The sequence below is a fragment of the Lynx rufus genome, unplaced genomic scaffold (genome assembly GCF_022079265.1).
Source record: "Lynx rufus isolate CCGP_SWC_20201006 ecotype Redwood Valley unplaced genomic scaffold, mLynRuf1.p SCAF_5, whole genome shotgun sequence".
NCBI lineage: Eukaryota > Metazoa > Chordata > Mammalia > Carnivora > Felidae > Lynx > Lynx rufus.
This window is the reverse complement of record NW_025814867.1, coordinates 12,361,184-12,386,048: the sequence shown is the minus strand read 5'-3', so window position 1 is coordinate 12,386,048 and position 24,865 is coordinate 12,361,184. Positions and strand designations below refer to the sequence as shown.

The following is a 24,865-nucleotide window of genomic DNA, read 5'->3' as shown; positions in this document are numbered from 1 at the left end:
CGCTCAGAGGTTGTAAAACTGGAAATGTGAAGACACTCAAGCCGTTTAACTTTGGTTCAACTTGGTTTTTATTGTTTTTCAAATTGGTAAGGGCCTAAAAATTACTCTTTGTTTTTTAAGTCCCGAGGAGTTGGGGTTTTAATTTTTGCTTCTATCTGCAAATGGCCCCAAGTTTTGCATATGTCTATTAACTGAAAATTATATTGAGTCAAATATAAAACTCTGTGTGAAAGCAATGTTTTAACTGAGAGTATCAGACTTCTTTTACGGCGAGAATCCCAAAAGGAAGGTCAAACTGACAAATTTTTAAGATTGCCAAATTGCAGTATGTGTGAGTTTACAGGCCTCTGATTTCATCGGGCTGATGGTTTCTAAAGGATGAGTTTGCATTTGGCAACGCTGAATTCAGACTCTCAATTTCACAGGAGATTGGGGATTAAATCAGAAATGTTAAAGGCAAACAACATTAAAGTCAACATTACTAACACATGATGGCAAAGGCCCTCCAGTTAAATTCTCTGCCACGGAACTGAGTATCTTAAACCTGGCCTCTGACAATGTAAAACATCTGTCTTTGCAATATGGGGGGGAAAAAAAGCCTTTGGGATCACCTGGGCATTTATTTGCTTCTCAGTATGTCTGGAGGAGTAAGGAAGTATATGTAAGCTGTCCAGAGGAACTTGGGCAAATTTAGAAAAAAAAAAGAAGAAAGAAAATACCCACACACTTCTCCTTTTTAAAGAAAAGGAAGTAATAGTGACATCACCTGTAGCTAAAAACTAGCCTGTTTACATCTCAATTTATTAGGTAATAGAATGCCTTCTCCAGAGTTGTGGAATAGGGCACTGAAGTCCAATTTTCTTCTAAATCTTTATTAACGCATTCTTTCGTTTATCCAACAGCTATTTCTTAAACACCTGTTACATGCTAGGAACTAAACTCACAATGGTGAGCAGAGGGAAAAATTTAATCCCTGTCCTCAAAAAATTTGGACTTGAGCTGGGGAGAGGAATAGAAGTGAAAGAGCGACACCGATAATGACACAACGATACCTGTAGTAAGTGTTAAAAATGAGAAGCATAAGGGTGCCAAGAGAACATATAATAAAAAGTCTATTCAGAGAGGTTAGGGAAATCATGTCCATCAAGGAAGTTGGGATTTACCAAGAAGACGAGGAATTGGCTGGGTGAAGAAGAAAGGAAGAACAGAGAGAAGGAAGGGGGCCCTAGGGGTGGCTCTGTACAAGAGGAGTAGTGGACATGCTCTAGGGAATTTGGAGAAGGCTCTCAGCAGGAGAGGAAGGGAATTGAAGGATCCAATTTCTACCCTCTCTCAAGAGCAGTGGGAAGCCACTGAATGCATTTAATCAGAGGACTGGGATAATTAGGTTTGCACTTTGAAAAATGGACGTTAGCTCTGATTTGAGAAAGTGGGTGTCCAGAATGGCCAGGACTGGGGATGGGCGGTTGGGAGACTCCCGCCCAAGGGTTGGCAGTGGAGAAAATGGCAAGAAGCAGATTTTGAACTCCACTTTCCTTGGTGGCTCAAGAGGCACCAGCTTTGGCGAGGCTGTGGTTGAGCAAGAAGATGCCCAGCCCCTCCTGGTTTCCCTGCGCTTCCAGCATCCAGAACACAAGAGGGCTGGGAAGTGGCCTTTTCCTAAGAGACATTCAGAGGCAGCTTCCGTGTTGGGTGGAACAGTGGTGACAAGGCTGATGGCTTCAGGCTCAGGCAAATGAACTCTTAGATTGACAGGGAGGTTTTCCGGCGTTGGGTTTCCTGGGAGAGCTATTTGCTTTTATTCTCAACGAACCTGGCCACCTGCCTCTGCAAATGTTTCTCTCAGATAAAGAAAGTAAGTTCATTGTGTAACCTGCTGGAAGATCTCCTGACCAGAGAACCGTACACGGTTGGAACTGGGATGAGCATATAATTCCCTACCCAACCAAGACGCTTGGGAAAGGAAAAGGGGCTCCTTGAATGATCGAACTTCAAAACAGGTGTGCACATGGATCTTTTCGGGCAAACCTGGTCACCCTAGCAAGAAGGGAGGGCTCAAGTTGCCCCAGCTTTCCCTTTTGCAGAGGCGCTAAGGATTCTCCCTTCACAGGCAGTATGGGAGTGCAAACCCTGGCACTTCTCTCACTCCTGGGCCACTGTGATATTAACATTTACTGCCATACTCCGTCCATTCTGCACATGAAATGTCCCACCACTATCCCTCTGTGGTGGCTGCTCCTTCACACTCACTGAAGCGCCCCCACCCCCACCCTCCGGGAAGGGGCAGTTCAAAACGGGAGGCAGCACCCCAGAGCTCCTCGGAAACGCTGCAGCTTGGGGGTCCTGGATCAGAAATTTTACATGTTAGCAAGATACTCATTTGGTTAACACGCACATTAAAGCTTGAGGGAAAAAAAGGGGGGGGGAAGGGAAAAAAAAAAAAAAACTTCCGGACTCGGACCTACAGTAAGGAAAACATTTCACAACGAAACAAAAGTTTCTCGAGGCACTGCTTGCTATTTTATTTGAAACAAAACTGCGCTCACGCCTCAGATTTCGGCATCCGCTCGCGGGGGCCGCACTTGGGGGGCTGAACACACGATTCCGGGGCACCCGGGAACAATGCAAAGGGGGGTGTGCGGAGGGGGAGGATGCTTGGTGCGGCAGCTCGTGCAAAGCGTGCAGACTCGCTGTGCTCGGCTACTTTCTGAGACGCGTGCCCTTAGTCACGCGGGGGGGCAAATGCTCGGAGCCAGCAACTCCTGAGGGCGGCGGGGGCAGCTGAAAGTTTGCCAAAGCCCTCGGAGGGGCCGGTCTCAGGGACGTGATTGGCAGGCAGGAGAGAGAGCGAGGGCTGAAAGCCGAGCGGAGGGAGAAGGCTCTCGGGCGGCGAGAGGTCCTGCCCAGCTGTTGGCGAGGAGTTTCCTGTTTCCCCCGCGGCGCCCGGGCGAAGTTGAGTGAGTCACTCGCGCGCACCGACCGACGACACCCCCGCGCGCGCACTCGCCGGGGGCAGGAGCCGGCCTCCTGCGCAGCTCCCCTCGGCCGCCGGGGGCCTCCCCGCGCCCCGCCGGCCTCCAGGCCCCCTCCCGGCTGGCGAGCGGCGCCGCATCTGGCCCGCGCATCTGCCCGGCCGGCCGGCGCAGGGTCCCGAGAGGGCGCGGCGCGGGGGGCGCAGCCGGGGCTCCGGGAGGCGCCGTCCGCTGCGCTCCGGGCTCGGTCTATGACGAGCGGCGGGGGCTGCCATGGGTCGGGGGCTGCTCCGGGGCCTGTGGCCGCTGCACATCGTCCTGTGGACGCGCATCGCCAGCACGATCCCGCCGCACGTTCTGAAGTCCGGTGAGTGCCCCCCCCCGCCCCAGGCGGGCTCGGCGGGGCGCCGGGGGTCCCCGCTGCGCTTGACAGGCGGCCCCGGGCGCCCGGCGCTCGGGCGGAAACGGGAAAGTTCCCTCGGCGGCACCCACGCAGCCCGGCTCCCCGAGGGGCGCCGGGGTGTGCGTTTCTCTTTCAGAAGAGGAGGAAAGTTCGAGGGGAAGGGGGCGCGGGGCACGTCGGGCCCCCTTTGTGCGGGCAGGAAAGGCGTTGCGCCGGCCGCGTCCGAGGCGCGCCCCCACCCCCGGAAAGGGAAGTTTGAGAAGTTGCTTGGGCATCCGAAGGAGGCAGGGGAGCCGCGCGGCCCGGAGCCGAGGCCGCCGAGCAGCTAGAGCAGCTGGCGCACCTGGGGTCGCCGCGGCCCGGGCCGAAGCCGCGCGCCCACCCGGGTCTGGGCGAGCCACCCCCCTCAGTGGCCAGCGAGTCCAGCCTTCGCTCGGGGGAGGCGCCGCACGTCGCCCCAGGCCGGCTTCTCGGCCCGCAGTCACTGTCTGCAAGTTTCAAGGAAAGAAACAATTTCCCAAGGAAAGCTCTCTGGCCCCGCGGATGGCTGGGCGTGGACGGGGAGGGGAGCAGGGATGGTCAGGTGGAAGGCGGAGAATTAGGAACTCAGTGCCTACTAGGTGCTGGGTGCTGGAGATGGGGCCTGGAGCGAGACAGCCCTGCCTTCCCTGAGTTGATGGGTTCTGGAAAGGTTCGATTCCTGACCGTCCGTACGCTTCCTAGAGGTTTCTGAAGGTGAAAAATGCAGGAATTGAGTTCTTACTGACTTGCTGCGGAAAGTGCGGAACCCCCGGGACCTTAAAAGTTAAAGTTTTTGCAGCTGTGATTCCGACAACTGAGTGTCTGCAGCTGGGGTCAAGGTGAACTGAGTATTTGGACCTTTCAAGGCCTCAGTTCCTTCATCTGTAAAATGGTTACATTGGGATAGTTTTACATCCCTTTCATTGGTAGCGCTTGTCGCTGCCTTTCCCCTTCGGTGATTTGGAGATGCCTTGTGTAGGTAGATTTGGGACGAAGTGTAGAGGATCTCACAGGCCACATCACCTTCAGGTACTTGATTGTTTTTCCCAAGGGGCCACAGGCAGACTTGACCTTTATGTTTGTCCAGAAGAGAGAAGCACCGGGTTCTACATGGTACCTTTCAGAGGATTTGAAGTGGGCTGAGAACTTTTTAAAATGATGCTTCATACGGAACGTGGCATGGAGATGGGAGTTTTCAGTGGAATAAGGCAGAAGAACTGTTGTAAACATAACGTCCTAACGCGCATTTGAGTTTAATAAGATCCTAGTATTTCATTCTTGGATGTTTTCCTACGTTGCAGCACCACAATGTTCAACTGTCTCTGATTATATTCCAGACACTTAAAAACTGAACTGTATTTTGCTAGTAAAGATTTGAAACAGCACCCTTCATTTTCCGAGTACGTTAAAAGTCATTAAAACTCTTCGTTTCAGATTACGAAAGAAGGAAATCAGCAGGCCCTGATTTCGTTAGGTTTTGTTTACGAGGATAAGATTTATGAATTTTCAAATTCCAGACTCAGTACTTCATGAGTCCGTTTCATTTCATCTGTATACACATTTTTAAACAATTAGCTTAAGAGCCTAGTGGCTTTTCATTCGGGCTTTTGAACAGTTTTGCAAAACCCACAGGTTTCATATTTTGATGGAATTAAAGTTTCCGAATTTGAACTAAGGAATCACTTTGGATTTGGATTCATTTGAAATTAAACTTCCAAGGATAGTTGAAGGTTGAAGGTAGCTATAATGAAAACAAGAAACCTACCTTCCACTTGCATTTTAATTTTCCATGTAAGTAAACGGTTTCAGGATTTTTCTAAAATAACTGGTAAACTGTCCAGGCTTTTTCAGAGCATCTTAACTGTGTGATAAGATGGGAGGAAATGAGATTGTTTACCATGTCTTGTTAGGTCACCTAAGTAAGTCCCATCTTCTGTTTGGCAGACTGATAAGTGGGCAAAGGATTTCAGTGTAAGAACAAACTTCTCGAAGAAGTGTTCTTAAATCCTTTTTTGTTTGTTTGTTTGTTTGTTTCGTAGACCCACTCTTCCCGAATGCCCCAAATACTCTTTAGGGGAAAATCTTACATGTCAAAAAACTCTTCAGATCTGAAAAATGCCACTTGTGCTTTTCAAATACCTAACAAGAGATTTCTGTGGCGGTCTCAGTGTTGGTAAAAGTGTCACACAGATAAACTTCTTTCCTAAAATCATGTTATGTTCTTACTTTGTCAAGGTCAGAGGCTAGAGATTGCTAGGCCCGGAATTTGATCTTTGGTCCTATTGCTTTTCAGAAAACACATTTATACCCCTAGGCCACTTCCTTTAATAACAGCTTACTTTTCACCAGTTATGGTTTATACAAAAAACTCATCATAGTTTGGATTTATTGCCTTTTATCAAGGTAGCACCCCATGGTGATGAGTCCTCATTACAGTCTGTGTAGCTACCATAACTGCTACAAGGTTTCCATTTTATTTTTTTAAATGTTTCTTTATTCTTGAGAGAGAGAGAGAGACAGAGACAGAGTGTGAGCGGGGAAGGGACAGGGAGAGAGAGGGAGACACAGAACCCGAAGCAGGCTCCAGGATCTGAGCCGTCCGCACAGAGCCCAACACAGGATTCAAACCCATGAACTGTGAGATCATGACCTGGGCGGAAGTCGAACGCTTAACTGACTGAGCCACCCAGGTGCCGCACATGGTTTCCATTTTAATTTAGCAATCCTTAGTTATCAATGCTACTTTAAAAATTTTTCTTTATTTTTTTAACCCTAATTTTCCAATTAAGAATGATACCTCATTGGGGCCATTGTAAAAAGTGGCCAGTACTCATTCTGCCTTCTCAGTATTTATGGAGTATGTTCTCCAGGCTCAGACCTGAGGACACTGTCCTGAATGAGTAAGATGAGACTTGGTCTTTGCTCTCATTGAGCTTAACGTTTGGGAGGGTGTGAAAGGCCTCGTGCAAGGACTTTGAAAGGCCTCCATAAACAAGGACACATAGTTTAACCCTGTGCACTTGGAGGCGTTAATGAACCCTGGTGGTTTATTTCCTAGACCCCTCTTTCAAAAGCCCGTTTGCTTGTTGAATGCTCTTATAGGAGTGCCTGTTGAATGTTTGTTTTTTTTTTCTCTGTCCCTCTGAACATCTTTTCTTTCCATTGATCTGTCCTTTTCTATACCTGCCATGTTGTAGGTCCCCACTTGGGCCACCCTGGTTCCCCACTCTGTAGCCATTGTGGTAGACCCAATGTGCCCATCCAGTCTTTCTTTTGAGGACAGGCTTAGAGATACAAGCTTTGGAATCGAGGCCTCCTGGGTTCCAGAACCACCTCCCGCTTACTGGCTGTGTTGCCTGATGTAGAAACCTTCCTCTCTCATCCTCAGTGCCCTCCCTCATTTGTAAAATGGGGATTATGGAGCCATGGTAAAGATGAAATGAAATAAAGCTTTGAAGTGCTTAACACAGTGCCCACAGCATAGTAAATGCTCAATAAATAGCAGCTTTCATTATTATTATTATTAAGTCCTCAATCAGGCCTCACAAGATGCTCCATGATCTGGTTGTCCTTTGATTCTGAGACTTTGCATCCCACCAAGTGTCACATTTTCCCAGTGTACCCCTGTCATCCTGTATACACACGCCCTGAATAGTTTAGCCCTTTTAGTTAGTGTCTTTGTTCAAGCTGCTCTCTGCTCACACCTCCTGCTCCCTGAATAACTTTCCCTTGTCTTTAAGACTGCACTCAAGGGGCACCTGGGTGGCTCAGTCGGTTGAGCGTCCGACTTCGGCTCTGGTCATGATCTCCCAGTCTGTGGGTTCGAGCCCCACGTCAGGCTCTGTGCTGACAGCTCAGAGCCTGGAGCCTGTTTCAGATTCTGTGTCTCCCTCTTTCTCTGACCCTCCCCTGTTCATGCTCTCTCTCTGTCTCAAAAATAAATAAACGTTAAAAAAAAAAAAAAAAAAGACTGCACTCAAGTGTAGAGGTACCTGGGTGGCTCAGTCAGTTAGGCGTCTGTCTGACTCTTGACTTCTGCTCAAGGCCTGATCCCAGGGTCGTGGGGTCAAGTCCCGTGTTGGGCTCTGTCTGATGGCACAGAGTCTGCTTGGGATTCTCTCTCCCTTTCTCTCTGCCCCTTGCTCATGCTCTCCCCCCACCCCTCAAAATAAATAAACTTAAAAAAAACAACAGCAACACTTTGCTCAAATGTCATCTGCCTAAAGAAACCTCAACCCCAGGTTGAGCTAAGACCTTAGCACCCAGGAAATGTTGAGCTGAGCTGCTGGTACAATCCAGGCCAAGCATTTTAACAACCAGGCAATCACTATGTATTGGGAGTTTGTCTGAATGGTAAGATCTTACTTTTGGTTAGAATAGTTTTGGCTCCGGGGTGCCTAGGTGGCTCAGTTGGTTGAGCTTCTGACGTCGGCTGAGGTCAGAGTTTGTGAGTTTGGTTCATGAGTTCAAGCCCCACATCGGGCTGTCTGCTGTCAGCACAGAACCCACTTTAGATCCTCTATACCCCCCTCTCTCTGCCCCTCCCCTGCTTTCTCGGTCTCTCTCTCTCAAAAATAAATAAACATTTAAAAAGGAAAGGAATCGTTTTGGCTCTGATCTAAGTGGGCAGTATGGTTGTTTTTATCCTATGTCCTTGTTTTCTTATTCTGGTGAGATATGGAATAAGATGCTTCAACTTCTCACAAGGCATGATGGAAAGTTCTCATCCAGTCCCTTCAGCTATGCATTTTGAATTAGCATTAGGCATTCTAAGCCCTTCCAAAACATTAGGGTTTCCACCGAAGAAATTCTCCAGTAAATCCTGAATTCTCTCTCCTTTTTTTTTTTGTTCTAGAAGGTTGTCGAAAGGAGACTTTCATTAAAAATGAAGTGCTGAAATCTAAATATAGCTTTTAAGTTTCTTTTTTCATCAGGGTTTTATGTTTTGGTTTATAAGCAGTGACGCAGAGTTGGTCTAAGGGCAGAGTGGCCCTCGAGCAGTCTCTCTCTGCTGCAGAGCTGTGTGGATGTTATTTAGGTCTGATGCAAACCACCAAAACAGTTTAAAATAGGGTGCAGAGGAAACCTACTTCCTGGCTAGAGCATGGCATTATTTAGCCAATTTCCACATAAAAGCATAACTCTGCTACCTTGTTACCTTCCGCTCTCTGGGTCCTCACAGCTTTGGCCGATGTAACGCGTGATTCTCAGGGGAAGTGACTGAGCAGAGAAGCATTAGAACACTCACCACGTGTTTTGTGCTACCTGTTTTCCGTGTAATGTTGTGTCCCATCCCCCCCCCCGCGTACTGTTGCTTCTGACCTGGGCACCGCGATCATTCTCCTTCCTTGCCTGGCATGTCAGGAGGGTTTAGAAGGCCGAGCGGGCGCATTAGCTCATCTCAGGGAGAAGTGGGGAGAAGGGAAACCAGCATTTGAAAATCTGCTCGCAGCCGGCTGCTTGACATGGCTGATCTAATTTAATCTTCGGAAGAAGCCTGCTATCTTTATTTATAAATGGGGAAGATGGAGTCTGCTCAAGGTCACTCGAGGTTTGTGTGTGTGTGTGTGTGTGTGTGTATTCAAAGTTTGCCCGGCTTGCACTCTGCTTGGCCCTTTTACGTGGTGTATCTGTGAGTACAGAAGTTGAGATGGAAGTCCGGGAGGGGGCGAAGAGTCCCCGTGTTTCAGCCAGGGGAAACTGACCCTCTGATAGGATCAGTTCGGTGCTTCTGATTTCATGATTTGCTCTGCTTACGTGATCTGCCTCCTTCCTGACTCTCTTTGTACGACAGAAAATCAAGATAGGGCAGTCTCTTTGCAAGGAGACTCTACTCTTCTAGTCTGATCACAGAGGCCTTCACGTGACCCACGGTTTGACTGTTGGCGGCGATTGGACCAGCACCATCCAGGCCTGGCGTGTGGGCAGAAGGGGCCTCTGCCCAAATTCCAGGCACGTAGGGTCAGCCTCTGCACACAGGCCGCAAATGACTGTTGGTGAGAGCAGAAGGAACAGACTTTATCAGGCATACCAAAGGGGAAAGATTCGACTGTTGAGGTCCACCCAATCTGAAGGCTTGCAGGTGGTTAAGATTCTTCTCCTCATGATAAGTTCCGGCCTTTTACTTGCTATGATCAGCTTTTTAGGTCTTGGCACTCAGCAGGAAGCAACTGCCTCCTTACATGTAGTCAACTCAGCATGGCTTGCTTAGGCTCTTATGGGTTCCCTAGCATCTTTGTTTTGTTTATGGGGCTGAAGCACAGCTCTTTAGGATGGCTTTAGCTGCAGACTAAGTGCCTATGACTAGTGGGGCTGTGAGTGGGAAAGACTGTCTGCTCTGAACATATGCAGCTTGCTCACCCCTTCCCTCCCTCCTTCCCTCTCTCCTTCCCTCCCTCCCTCCTTCCCACCCTCCTTCCTCCCCTCCTCCCCCCACTTCTTTCCCTCCTTGCCTCCTCACCTCCTCCACTTTTCCTTCCTTCCTTCCTTCCTTCCTTCCTTCCTTCCTTCCTTCCTTCCTTCCTTCCTTTGTGATGAGATCTCCTCCCCCTCCCAGTTTATTTCAGCTCAGTTAAAATATAGGCCTAGTGTATGGGCAAAAGGGTCCTCTGCCCTTGGTTGTAGAGGGCACTACCTTTATTCTTCTCAAGTCAGACCCCTTGTCCATGGGGTGAGGAGACTCTGGGCCTCTGAATCCAAACTCCTCCCTCTTTTAGATCACGTTTCAGGTACCTGGGAACCACAATTCGCTGTCCAGATGGCCCTGTTAGCTTTGACAGACTACAAGGACCTTTTGGTCCATTTTGGTGAGGGTGCACCTGAGCAATGGCTAAGGGGCAGCTGTGTGTGTATGGGGTGTGTTCAGGGGAGTGTTACAGCTTTGTGTGTCTGTACATATCTTACAAGGTCCCTCTTGATGTAGGATGGAAGGGGCAGTGGAAAGAGGAAGCTATGTTGTTGGCCAGGCCCCGGACAGTGTTTACCCAAAACACCCAGTTCTAGGGAGGGATTTGAGTAGTTCAAGAGTTTTAAAATGATACTTGGTCCTGCAAAGTGTTATGAAGATATATTTTGTCAGTGGAAGTAGGACAAAACCTATTTTACTGAATAGTTTCTCAGCTTAATTTAGAACTTCCAGTATTTTGACCTGTGGTGTGTGGGCCTCTATTTGTCCTGGCCCTGGGTCTTCCAGTGCTGGGGATGCATCTGGCCTCAAGAACATTCCTTTGCAGAGGTGTGGGGTACAAACTTAGTTTTTGTGGATTGTATTATATTTTCCCTGGAGAGACTGGTCATTCATGAAAAAGCTGACTCTGTTTGTAATTATAACGTATTTTTTTTGTGTGCAGTTCAGTTTCTCATAGTATTTTCTTGAAGGAAACTTTAGTTCTATTCATTTGACTTGTTCTGTGTGCTATTTCACGTATACATTTTTTTTTTTTAAAGATTTCCCAATGCCTAGTTGCATTTCCTCCATGTGTTGGGAACACTAGGGCAGGGTGAGACTTATCTAGATGTTTTCTTCCACTACTGTAAATATTTTTACATGAGTATCCGTGGCCCTCTCAAGCCTCTGTAAGGAAAACAAGAACAGTAGAACAGTGCTAAGAAGGAAGAAGCCCTTCTGACCCTGTCAAAGGTATAGATTGCCCAAACTATGCATGTTGGGGAGCCGGGGAGTTGGCAGAACAAACAGGAACGTTTCGAAGGAGAATACGAAGTCTGGTACATACTTAGAGCATAGGCCACAGCAAGTCTTATCTGAGAAAGCTGTAAATCGTTACGGAGAATTCACTGACTTGGGAGGAAACTCACTCGGCTGTTTGTGGATACGACTGGCCATCCGAAAACTCTGTGAAACTTTTCTACACAGGGATATCGAATGGGCCTCATGCTCCCTGTGAGTGAGGAAGTTCTCTCTCTCCAGGAAGCTTTATTCAGGAACCTTCGTGAACAGGTTTCCCAATAATGTGTGTAGCTCGCTTCTTGAGATCTTGCTACTTCCTGGATCATGCTGAGCATCACATCTCTATTAACCTTCAAAAAATTTTTTTAATGTTTATTTATTTTTGAGAGCGGAAGAGAGAGAGACAGAGCACGAGTTGGGGAAGAGCAGAGAGAGAGGAGATACAGAATATGAAGAAAGAAGCTCCAGACTCTGAGCTGTCAGCACAGAGCCCGATGCGGGGCTCAAACCCACAAACTGTGAGGTCCTGACCTGAGCCAAAGTGGGACGCTCGACCGACTGAGCCACCCAGGCGCCCCTCTATTAGTTAACCTTCAAAACAACTCTATGTGGTAGATTTTATAATGCTCATTGTAAGTCCTCCGGAGTTTGGGAAACTTAGCGAAGTCTGCCTGGGTAGCAAATGATTATGCTGGGATCGGAACCAAGATGGTTTGGTGTAGACACCTGGCTTCCCAGTTGTTACATCACATACTATCCGAAGGCGAGGCTGCCTAAATTGACGTAAGTAGTTTCTCTACTGTAGCGGGGGGGGGGGGGGGGGGACATAGAGGCTGAGAAAAATAATGATTATATCCAATATTTTTCTAATGCTTTAGTGTTTTTCATTTATTATCCCATTTAATCTCTTTAGCTAAATAAAATAGTGTTTGATTCATACGCCAAGTAATCAGACATCATGCCTGTCTTGTGACCTCAGTAGGAAAATGAAATCTATACATCCATTGATGCATTGTGGAGTATTTATGTCATCAAGGAGCAAAACCGGCCCTTTATTTGGAAGGACTGGGGGGAATTCAAGGATGTGTAAGTATGTAGGGAATATATATGGTATACCAAGGTGGGATGTAACTTGCAAGGCTTATCCTTGGTATAGGCCCATTTCTGGCTCTGGAAGGGGGACTGGCAATGTGGTTAGCGAGTGTCATCAAGTTGAAGAATATTTAAGAAATCTTGCGGTGCCCTAAATATCACAGCTCACGTATAAAAGAAACTTGATGGAGGTTTTCCCAAATTTAGAGGCAATTCAAATATTTATAGGATATCACTTAAAATGACTTATGAAGCTGAAATAAACTTTTTCCAAGCTATTAAACAATAAATTACAGGGGCTCCTGGGTGGCTCAGTCTGTTAAGTGTCCAACTCTTGGTTTCGGCTCAGGTCATGATCTTGTGGTTCATGAGTTCAAGCCCTGTGTCAGCCTCCGCACTGACAGTGCAGAGCCTGCTTGGAATTCTCTCTCTCTTTCTCTCTCTCTCTGTCCCTCCCCTGCTTTTGCTTTTTCTCTCTCTCTCTCTCTCTCTCAAAATAAATAAGTTTAAATATTTTTTAAAAAATTACAAATTCTGATCAACAGGTCTAGAGCAAAGATTGAGTTCTTTCTTTCTTTCTTTTTAATGTTTATTTGTGTGAGAGAGAAAGAGACAAAGCATGAGCAGGGAAGGAGTAGAGACAGTGGGAGGCACAGAACCCTAAGCAGGCTCCAGGCTCTAAGCTGTCAGCACAGAGCCCGAGGCAGGGCTCAAACTGCTGAACCGTGAGATCATGACCTGAGCCAAAGGTCATGCTTAACCAACTGAGCCAGCCAGGCACCCCTGAATTATTTTTCTATTATCTCTATAGAGAATATTGTAAAATATCATTGGAAGAGGTGATCAAAGAATATGCAATCAAAAAAGGTAGCAAAAATATTTCAAAGGTATGTCAGTTAATAAAAACTTTTTTTTTTAATTTCATGTTTGTGGTATTTGTAGCTTTTTAAAATTTGTAACTTGTAAGATGCCATTTTAAATCCTAAATATTTGCTTTCATACCTAAATTTCTATTTTTAATTTTTGTATTCTTTGCCTTAAAAAATGCCCTGAAATTTAAAAGCTTCACAAGATCCAACTCTATGCTTAATGGTAGGGTTTGCTTTTTGGCCTAAAAAGTAAATAGAAGTGCCTCCTTCCCCACCCCCACCCCCATACAAACAGAGACTGAAGTCTGCATTGTTACATCACCAAACCCAAACTTCCCCCCCCCCTCCAGGCTTAGCTAAACCCTTCATCATTTCCCTAGTTTGGAGGCCCCATGCCAAGTAGAAAAGAAATTGTAAATATGTAATTATCACAGAACCTTGATCTTGAATGAAACCCAGATCTGACCGTTAGTTTGAGTGAAGATTCTGCCTGGGAGACAGCTGAGGAAGACTAAAGTGTGTTATGACAACCAAGGTGTCCGGGTGACTTGCCTAAGTCCCTCGGCCCCACTAGGTCTAATTTTTTTCTACATACAGTGGCAAGAATTGGACTAGATGATATTTCCAGTTTTTTTCTGTTTTGAAATGTTTCATTTTGTAGCTTAGTGGAGGAAATCATTGAAACTGACTTAGAAAACATAACCCTTAACTAATCTAAGCAGAAAACTCAAAAGTCATGACAGGTCAGAACTGACAGATAAACATCCACTTGGAGTTTGTTGGAGATGACTACTCTTGAAAAAAGAAAAAGAAACCATAGTTATTTTGAAAATTTCTTGGTACAGGTGCCTGAGCATACACCCTGACTAAATAGCATGTTTACTTGAACCTAGCACTTCTTCCTTGCTGAAGAAAAGACTTACTTGGTTTTGGTGGTAATACCATTTCTCTTTGGTTAATTATGGCGTTCTCATTCCCCCTTTCCCCTGAATTGGTTACAATGTCTGGGAAGGCTTTTCCTGAGGAAGAGAATTATGAAATGCTTTGCTGTGTCTAGGAAAAGAATGTCCTAAAGGAGCTTCTATGGGTTTTTGGGGAAGAGAAAGGAAACTCGTCTGAATATATTTAGTCTTCTCCTGCCTTTCAAAGATTTCTCTACCACTTTTCTTAACATAGTCTCAGAAAAGACAGAATTTGCTACAGATTGGCAGATTGCAGACTGCTTTTTTTAGGCAGAAGAGTAGCTATGAGCCCCGTAATTGCATTTTTGTAGTGTCTGCAGACACCAGTTAGCACAAAAGAGGAATCTTCTAACTATTCCTTTGAATGACTATCTTATTACTACATCTCACTTTTATATGTTGTTCCCCAAAACCCATAGGATTGGGGGAAAATGTTGATAAAATTTGACCTCAAATATGTGAAAAGGAAAAAAAGACCCCACGGTCACATTGTGGAATCCCTTAAATCCTATTGTTGTAAAATACTTTCTAACAGTCTCAGCCCATCCTGAGCACTCTCTTATTCTTATCATTTCTATTATAATTAATCATATAATTTTTATTGCCTCTTATCACCTGTTTATTTACTGCAAGGAGCCACAGGCCAACCAGTCTTTTCCTTTTTTGCTGTTTTCTGTTTTCCATCACCTCCAGCAAGCCCTGCTTGTCCTAGTTGCTCACCCCTTCACGAACCTCATTTAACATCTACTTTTCATGTGTTATAATACAGGTTGAGGTTCAGATCTTGAGCTCAAGCATTCTGACACCAAAACATTGCTTTTACATCATCCCCTGATAACAGCAACTGAAGATGTTCTAATACCTGGCTACTCAACGGGTGGTCCAGAATCTGCATTTTAACAAGATCCCGGGGTGATTCATGTACGTACTTGAGAAGTCCTGCTCCGGTAGCATTAAAGCATTTTGCACAGAGGAGTCAAAGGATTTACAGTGATTTTGGGAGATCAGATCAGACTTGCTTCTGCCACTGAGGAGGAGAAGGATTCCAGGGGAGTAGTAGCTCCTGGTTTTCGGAGGGTGTTTTGAGTCCTCCCTAGCTACAAGGCCCCCTTTAAACCGTTTGTAATTAATGCTGGGAGGCTAGCAGGTGTGAGTGCTCTGACAGCGCTTCAGGTCAATTACTGAGTCAGTTTCACCCTGTTTACCCAAAGTGTCTTCCATGGCTCTACCATTGACCAACAACCAAGATCCCAGGGATCCATTTCTCTGCTGAACTCATGGCATTTATCACGTTTACTCATTAGGCTTTTAATCACAGACTACCTTGACATTTGTAGGCCTTAATTAAGAGCTATCATACCTTGGCATTTCTGAAAGTGGGTAGCACTGTGCTGTATATAAAGTATGTACCCAGTAAAGTAATGAATAAATGCCCGGTTTTTCGGGACATGGTTTTCCTCTTCAACATTAAAAAAAAATTCTTTTGCCTTGAGAAACTTACTTGGTTGATGCTGAGTGAGAACTCACTAAATTTTTCTTGAATCCATCAACATTTATTTTAGATGTTCTAAGCACCACCATGGGCTTTTTCTGTGATTGGTGTCTGTATTTTATTTACCATAAGGCAGGTTTTTTGCACCTTGGTTACTTTCATCTTTAAGAATTTTGGGTCACTAGCAGTTACAACAACAACCAATTCTCATACCTCTTCCTGATCTTATTTTTTTCAAATAGCTTTATCTTCTGACTTTTTTCTTCTTCTTGACAATTTAACTGTATTTGGCAAAAACCAAAATAAACAAAAAACTGAAAAAACTTTCCATTGAAACTTGTATCTCGTGTTGCTGCCTTTTATATCAAATGTCAACTTATTCAGCAGAATAACTGTAAATCTTAATACCTCGAATCTCTTAAGCAGATGTTTATTTACAACAGGAACCTAATTACATGAAATGCATAACCATTTGCTTTCATATTTGCTCTTAAATCATGCTACCATAATGAAAATCTGAACTCTTACCTTCTGCCGTCTGTAAGAAGCTCAGTGGTTTCTGCCCATGGACACCCTCTGTCCCTTTTCTCTTTAATAAATATACACGGCCATCAGTTAAATCTTCTCCCCAGACTTCATTTTGAACAGCTGACCCCTGCTAGAAAGCCTTCCATGGATCTTCTCTGTCGATCTCGGGGATTGATTACATGGCCCTTGCTTTCTGTTTGAGGTCAGGCGCTGCATCAGTATCCCTGGTTCCTAAGACTCACTGATGGTTCCTAAGACTCACAGGATGGGTTTGATGATTGCGTGTGTGAATGAGGCCAGTCCTCTCCCCCGTTTCCCCTTCTTCTCTCAAGCATGCTATGGACCCTGGTTCCATTCAGACTGGGTCTCCTCACACAGCCTTTTGCTTTTAGATTTTCTATGTTTGACTGTTCTGCTCCCCCGCGTTTTCCCATTCTCTACCCACGTCCTACAACACCTCCACCATGCTGAAATAATGCCTGACCAAATGCCACTCCCTCTGTTGGGTTTTCAGTTTATTATCCTATCAGATCTCCTTTCTTTCTCCTCTTTGCAGCCTCTCTAACAGGCCTGGCTTCCACACTCAGGTGGCTTTGGTGGCCAAGCTACTCTTGGCTGTATTATGTGCCCCTTATTAGAATGAATGAAAATTCTTTGAGGGAGAACCTTCTGTCTGATTTTTCCTGGCACTCAGTGTGTATTCTCACTGAAAGGTAGTTGCTGTTTAGAATTTATTACTTTTAAAGACCAGGGAAACTGCTTATAAATCCAAGATGGGATGGATAGATCTATATCTATAATATTAACTATAGATATTTTTTTATATAAATTTAAATATTTTTTTCTAGACTGTTTACCCTTTCACCACCAAGTGTGTCATCAGTGGTCTTGTCATTTATTGCCACCTTGAGGGCACCTTGGGCTTGTGGGAAATTTTAAACCATCTGACGCGTGTAAGTTGCTCTTTGCAGTGGAGGATCCCCTGTCTTCGGTCTTTAGCTTCTGTGAACTTGGGGGAGCTATAGTCTGTGGGTGTTACAGCCTGTTGTTTTTCTGTCCGTCACAGACCGCCTTTGGTTCATTTATCCTCTTGTGTGTGAATCTTTTGTAGAGGGCCCAACGTGTTGTGACTATAGAAGCCAGAAAAAGTCATAAAGGAAATCATAATACCATCAGACTCAGGACAGGTTTTTATTTATTTATTTATTTTTGCACTCCTGCCTTTCATTTTTATGAATTGTGGGTTATCTCCTGCCATTGGGATAGTTGGGGAAGGGACAGTTGAATGAAGGAGTCTTAGTGCAATGGAGAGTGTCCGAAACACCCTTCACCTGCCCAAGGGAGGACATCCCATATTGCAAAGATGACTCCTGGCTGCACCTTCTGGAAAGGCTGTAGACATGGCCCCTAGCTCTCTTCCAGCTGGATTGTCACCCATAGACCCCCCTCCTCCAGGGAAATTTTGGAGCTACCCATGAGTTCGTAACATTAGGCGTGGCTAGCAATGCCCTTTCTGTTCTATCTAGGGAGAAAGGGAGATGAAATAAGAATTTTATGTCTTAATATTCCGTCGCACTTACAGGAAATGGTTTTAATTTGATGGATGTTGGTTAGCTTTCAAAACTGCTGAAAACCTTTTATCTTTCAAGATTTTGACGATGAAGTTGGTGAGGATGTCTGTGGCAATTATATAATCGGTTATGCAGCACTGTGCAAAGCATTTTGTCAAACTCAGAGCGTCTCCTGTTACCAGTTTATTAATGAAATACTTATCTTCAGGGCCAAGGAAGGAATCTAGTTTCCTAATAGTTTCATATTTACTTGTTGGATAACTGTTGGAGCTACAGTTAACTCTGTTCAGAGCTCACTGGCTTTGTTACTCCTCAAGGTATAAGTCCTCTTAAAAGCAATTGACTAAATGTTAGATGCCTCTGTTAGTCATCTTCTGCTAATCAAAACAGTTTTCTTCTTCTCTCTCTCTTTTCATAGAGAGTTCTGTAATTCATCTTTAAGTTCTGGGAAGGGAATCTTCACTGTGAGCTCTGATACAAAGTACTGTTTTGATTACAATCAGTACTTTAATAAAACGTATGTGAAAGTGAGTTACGGTGAGCATTTGATAATGTATATAATTGTCAAATCACTGTGTTGTACACCTGAAACGAATACAATATTGTATGTTGAGTATACGTCAGTTAATAATAATAATAATAATAATAATAAAGGAGTATTTAGAGGGAGCCCCTGAATGTCTGATTGATCCTGTGTCCCTGATCTTAAATCTACTTCTCCTGTTACACAAAGTGACCATAGAGCCCACCTTGGCACTCGTGCTCTCTGAATTGAAGTGTCTTTGAAGTTAGGGGAAAATGAAGGGATCAGAGTGAGGAGCTGATGATTGTGCTGGTTGAAAGCCACTCGTGTGCCCTTTATCAGCAGTGACCAGGGCTGTGGTAGAACGTCCTGATTGTAGTGAACATTTCTGCCCACAGCCCTCCCTGGTGCATATCTCTTGGAAACACGTAAAATGTCTTTTGTTGTTCAAATAGCTGTTAAATGAAGATGAAAAGCACAACAAACATCGTAAAAATAGTCATTTGCCAGCTTGTCCAGGCAGATAAAAAACTAGTGTCAGGAAAACAGAAACGAGCAGTGATTTGAATAACTTTATGAGTTCTGAGACTTAGGGGGAAAGAGTACCAGTGGGGAAAAGAGTCTAGTCCGATAACTTTGAAGAAAACATGTTGACCATGTCTGGTTATAACAATTTTTAAATAATCCCTTATGTTAATAGAGTGCTTTATTATCTGTAAAAGAGTTTCACCTGGATATCATATTTCATTTTGGAAACGACCCTCTGAGTGGGTATAATTACCCTGTTTTACCAGTAATATGGAAATGGAAGCCCAGAAAGATGAAACCATCTAAGGCATTGTAAAGCATCTCAAGTGTGTGTTTTTGTCATTTTACCATCTTTTAGTCATCGTACCCCTGGCTGCTTAATTTTTAAGAAAATGTGAGACAAATGTTATGGTCCTGTCATGTTTTTATATTTCAGTAGCCAAATTGAGGAAGACGGGATCATAGGATTGACCTCAGAAGCCTTGTTCTTTGCTTCAAAAATTGGAAACCATATTTGGGACTGGCGAATACCCTCCTTCAAGATACACTTCTTTGAGGGTTTTGTCACCGGTCTTCCTAGAGCTGAAGCTGTATAATGAGTTATTTTTCTCGTTCTCCTTTTCCTGTAGGGCAGTTTTTCTCTTAAATACCATGCGGTCTGCCTTCCCGAGGGTTATATCACCATTGCCAGTAGGCACATGTCGCCATTTATAAAAGACTATGGCTTTGCCACAGTCTTGTAGTTGTGCTCGTCTTCAGAGTTTCGGGATGCTTCCCATAATCACACAGGAAGGGTGTGTCTTCACCATATAGGCATAGAGGTCAAGTATTGTCCTTGGCTTCCTTTCCCAGAACTTCATAGAGATGAATGTCTGAGTAAAGATATGGAGAAGAACAAGATTGTTTTGACTGGCAGAACACAAGAAACACAGGCATCCAGTATTACTGGAAATCCTAAATTACTTTTGTACCCTAAAACCAAGAGCACACTGTATACGCTGTATGTGAGCCAACTTGACAATAAACTATTTAAATAAATAAATATATAAATAAAAGGAAAAAAATAAATTACTTTTGTATACAGTAGCTTCCATCTTGAGGAGTAGCAAAGCCGACTTATTCGACTGACATTTTCAAAGGATATGGTAAAGAATGACCTTGATTGGCAGAAACTGCACTCAGCTTGCGAGCTACACAAAGCTAACGGACACTCCTGCTTGCCTGCAGTTTGTTCTAGAAATGTCATTTCCCCCACAACATAAAAAGAGAAGTTGAGTCATGATGTCGTTTTACTTAATTTTGGTTAAGGAAACAAATCAAATCAGCTCCCACACTATAGTATGGGCTTCTTTCTCTTCTTTTCTACCATTCTTCTTTTTTTTTTTCCAGTGGACTTGGGACGAAGGATTATTCTGATCTTTCCATCTCTGGGAAAATTTCCTAGAAAAGATGATCTTCCTTAAGTAATGACTGGGTTCATGAATTTATATTAGAATCAGATCTTCTTCAAATTAGAATGGATTTCAGTGTTACTTTTCATGTACTTCTTGTTTAAAAGGGATTTCATGGTAGATCTTCTAGAATACTACCTATTATATAATCCTTTTAAAAATGGTAATTTGTGCATACCGATTCCTGTTAAGGCAGATGTAACTGTATTTAGAAGAATATTCAAATTTTGAACATCTCGGAGGTGATCCTTCTTCAGATCTGGTAAGATAATACTCAGTATATATCTGTTAGATGGAATAAGAAAGAAAATATACCACAGAGACAAGGAAGAGAAGTTAAGCTGTAGGACTATATTGACTTAAAACTTAATTTTTTGGGTGTTCTATCTATTTAGCTTTGTGATTATCTGAAGGAAAAACTTGTCCACAACCTCGAACTCTGATCTAGGAGCTATTTATCTTGTTAACTCCTTTGGTAGTGCATCTGAAAGGAGATAACACTTTCTTATGTTGGACTTTTTGAAGTCATTATTCATTTTGCCTTGTGGAGTCAAAGCCCTTTAGAAATTCAGCTTTCTCAGGAAACCTGCCCCTTAGGTCTTCAAACAGATCTCTCTTCAAACTCATGCCCTTGGTGATTGACCAAGGATTTCCACCCTTTAAAAACATAGGAATATGTAAAATCCCTACTAAAAAATTAACCTAAAATGACCTTCCAGGGGTGCCTGGCTCATTTGGCTCGGATGACTCAGTTGATTGAGGGTCTGACTCTTGATTTTGGCTCAGATCACAATCTCACGGTTTGTGAGTTTAAGCCGGGCGTGGGGCTCTGTGCTGACAGTGTGGAGCCTGCTTACAATTCCCTCTCTCCCCCTCTCATGCGCTCTCTCTCTCTCTCTCTCAAAACAAATAAATAGACATTAAAAAAAGAAAAACAAAAAATAAATAAAAGTGACCTTCCAAGGGAGAATTTGTACAACAGCAACCAAATGCCTTGGGACCGATTATGTTTACGATCCCTGCCCTATCCCAAAACATTACTGGAGTTTGAGTCACATAAGAAAATCACTTGGGTTGGGTTTGACCCAACCCGTGTACGTTGATAAAAATGTTCTGTTAATAATGCAGTTTGCGACTTTCCCCGCAGCCAGGCCAAGTTGCGAGGCATGATTTGCAGGCGGACCCTCCTCTCTCGCAGACTGCCTTGCTCCCTATCTCTAACCCCTGAGCTTGTTCCTGTTTAGCTCTTCACTCCATACACAATAAATCCTTTCCTGAGCTGTATTTACTTTTTTTACTTCCGGCTGCACATTAGAATCATATGGGGAGCTTTTAAAATAATCCCAGTGCCTGAGCCAAACGCCTGAAGTTCTGATGCATTCGCCCTGGTGGAGGGCCCGAGCATCGATAATTGTTTTAAAAGATCCCCCGATGATTCTGTTGTGGAACCCAGGTTGAGACAGACTGATTTCTACAAATGGAGAATTTGCACAGAGAAGTCGAGGCGTTCACTTAATGTCCCGTAACAAAGTAGTACCATTTATGACTCCTGACTCTAAATCCAGTATTAACAAATAAGGGCAAGGCTTTGTTGGAGAATGAGGGGAGAATCAAAATCCCTTTACTTTACTGCAGAGTGGGGTTAAACACACACCCATCCAAAAGCCTGTCTCACAGTACAGGTGGTTAAAAACCAAGGCCGAAGGAATCGGAGCGCTGGGCCCTCCTCAGTGGTTGTATCCGTGCACCTGCTTCAAGGGAACCAAGGGAAGCGGGGGGGATGCCTGATTGCAGTGTATACCCAGCAACCACACCCAGGACTCTTCCGGTTCTCCCGAGCGACTCCACCCTCCAGAGCGGACAGTCGGCACACTCACTGAGTTGGGCCTCTCCTTGGGGAAGGTGTCAGATGCCAGGTGTCCTTGGAGAGGCCATTCTCTGAGTTCCTTTCCAGCTGCTGGCAGAGGCACTGCCCTCTCTCTGAGGCCTGGGCAGACCACGTTGGGGATGGTAGATGATATGCGGAGGCGGACACGCTGGGGGTGGAGAAGGAAGAAAGGGTGAACATATCATAGGGGTTCTGATAAGACCTTCAGCAGAAAGATACTCAGATCATCGGGGCCTTAAACGCCAGGCCATGTAGTTGGGCTTAATTCTCCGAGTCACTGGCAGATTGTAAGCAGGGACGTAATCGAACCATCCCCAGGCCAGACGTTTGTGATGGAAGGCTGTGAATGCCTTTCTTCTCTTTTCCTCTGATGCCTCTGCAGCTAGCAGAGGGCAGCAGAACCCATCCCAACCTGCCTGTGCACCTGGTCAGCACCTGCACCCTTCTGGATTCTGATCCCACATCAGGGTTAGGGTGTCATCACCGGCACTTAATGGTTTTTTTAAAGAAAAGAACAGTTCTGGGGCGCCTGGGTGGCGCAGTCGGTTAAGCGTCCGACTTCAGCCAGGTTACGATCTCGCGGTCTGTGAGTTCGAGCCCCGCGTCGGGCTCTGGGCTGATGGCTCAGAGCCTGGAGCCTGTTTCCGATTCTGTGTCTCCCTCTCTCTCTGCCCCTCCCCCGTTCATGCTCTGTCTCTCTCTGTCCCAAAAATAGATAAACGTTGAAAAAAAAATTAAAAAAAAAAGAACAGTTCTTTCGTTGGACCTCAGAAGATATAGGCGGAAACTCTTAAGCATCGCAGAACCTCTACTGTCTCCACCTCATCTTTAGGTTCTGTGCTGATCTCACTCCATACAAAGTAGTCTGCCGACTCTTCTGGAATGAGGTATGAACAAACCAAACAGGGGCACAAATTCATTAATTCCAAGGGGGCACTTTCTTTTGCCAGACCTCACTTATAGATGCTTTCCTGACGTGTTCACACCCCAAGTGTCTCAAACATATGCCTCATACTTTTAGAAATCTGAAGAATTTAGAGTTTCAGTTGGGTAGAGCCTCAATGGAATACTTTTATTATATCTAATGCCATTTTAATGGGCTTGAGACTAGGGAGGTTGGATTGATTGGACAACGTATATAAACCACTGCAAGGAATTTACTAGAGTGGAGAATGATGCCAATAGCTCAGAAATGTGGTATTTAGGGAGCTTTTTACTTCATAGTCACCATGACAACATTGGGACAAATTGTATAGCCCTCTTAGAGAGCAAGCACTTGTTTGCTGGAACTTTCTGCAGTGGTGACAGTGTCTAATGTCTGTGCTCTCCACTGTGCTAACCATTAGCCACCTGTGCCTTCAAATGTGGCCGGTGCAGCTAAGGAACTGGGTTTTAAATATTATTTTATCTCAGTTACACTTAAATGTAAATGACCGCCTGTGGCTATTGGCTTCCATCATGGACAGAACAGTTATAGAATATCCTTAAAATCCTCATTCCCTTCAAGTCCTCTGATGAAGCACAATCAGATAATTTCTTAGCACCTATAATCATAGGCAGATTACATTATTTATACCTTTACAGTCCTGTACTTTGGAATTGTAGGCTGTTTCTGTCTTGGATATATGATATTCTATTGTTTACGAAAATACTCTTTAGTGTAGTATGCTTTAATTATAATACTTTGTTCTAGGAAGATCCAGCTGGGGCCTCTTTTATCATCTGTGTTTTTAGTTTTAATCTTAAAAGGGCTATAAAAATAGTATTATTTTGTCGGAGAAAAAAATATGCTTAACGTCAATGCCTGTGGAGCGGTAGGGATTATGAAACATTCAAACTCCTCCTGGAAATACTGGATAAAGAGAAGTTAAAGAGGCAGGTAGAAATCTCCAAGGAGAAAACTTGCCCTGGAGGAATGCTTTTAATTAGATTTAGCTTCCATCAGAAGAGTCTAGCAAGGTGGCTTTCCCTGAGGGCATTGGGATTTTCCCCTGTGAATAAATTCTCTCTGCCATAGGTCACCTATCTGCTACGTTCTTCTAGAAACTCAGCCTTACTTGGCATGCCGTGACTTAAACCCTCCAAAAAACCTTGGAAAAGAAGCCAGTATTTTTTCTAAAATGTTAATTTCCTTGCTTTAGGCTTATGTAGGCTTTGACTGGAAACTCAATCTGTGCGCCTCGGCTCTGCATTATGTTTCAGTCATTGAAATGGGGCTTAATAAGAATTACTTGATACCTTAGGAGTCAGATGAGCCTCACTTTTTTTTTTTTTTAAACAGTCTTTTATCTTAGGCACAGGGATTTGCATTTTGAGAGGTCGTGCCAGCTGACTTGAGCCTCTACAGGTTTCAGCTTGTTGCAAACCTAGTTTGGTCCATTTTTCTCACTTCTGGGACCTTCTGTTGCTGCCACTCATGGCTTATGGGTTTACTGAGGAGATCTAGTCCCTGTCCCTAATTGTCTCCTGTCCCTACCTCAGCAGTAATACTACAGATAGCCAATCATTTCATATATAACACATCCCTTAAGAAGTCGGGATGGAATGTTGGGGCACCTGGGTAGCTCCATTGGTTAAGCATCCGACTCCTGTTTCCACTCAGGTCATGATCTCACAGTTACTGAGTTCGAGCCCCGCATTGGGCTCTGCACTGATAAAGCAGAGCCTGCTTGGGATTCTCTCTCTCCCTCTCCCGTGTGTTCTCTCTCTCTCTCTCTCTTTCTCTCTCAAAATAAATAAGCTTAAAAAAAAAAAAAAAAGGGTGGACCGTTAATTACAAACAACGTCCAAGCCAGTCTCTTCCCCATGGGACTTCTTTTCTGGCTCTGCCCTACTTCTCCTTCCATGTCCCTTGTAGCTTCTGATTTCAGAGCTCCCT

At 44.5% G+C, this 24,865-nt stretch overlaps 1 protein-coding gene across 2 annotated transcripts in view; it reads left to right on the top strand.

Annotated features, from left to right (window-relative positions):
* The first annotated feature begins 3,001 nt into the window (after positions 1–3,001).
* TGFBR2 (transforming growth factor beta receptor 2) overlaps positions 3,002–24,865 on the top strand; it is an 89,380-nt gene continuing 67,516 nt past the window's right edge. Inside the window, exon 1 of one of the 2 annotated variants that reach the window (XM_047099658.1) lies at positions 3,002–3,339. In XM_047099658.1, the coding sequence (XP_046955614.1) occupies positions 3,246–3,339 (94 nt within the window). In that variant the 5' untranslated portion in view covers positions 3,002–3,245. Of the gene's footprint in view, positions 3,340–12,013; positions 12,170–24,865 lie in introns of those variants that run through there. The other variant, XM_047099657.1, reaches the window with a different exon arrangement.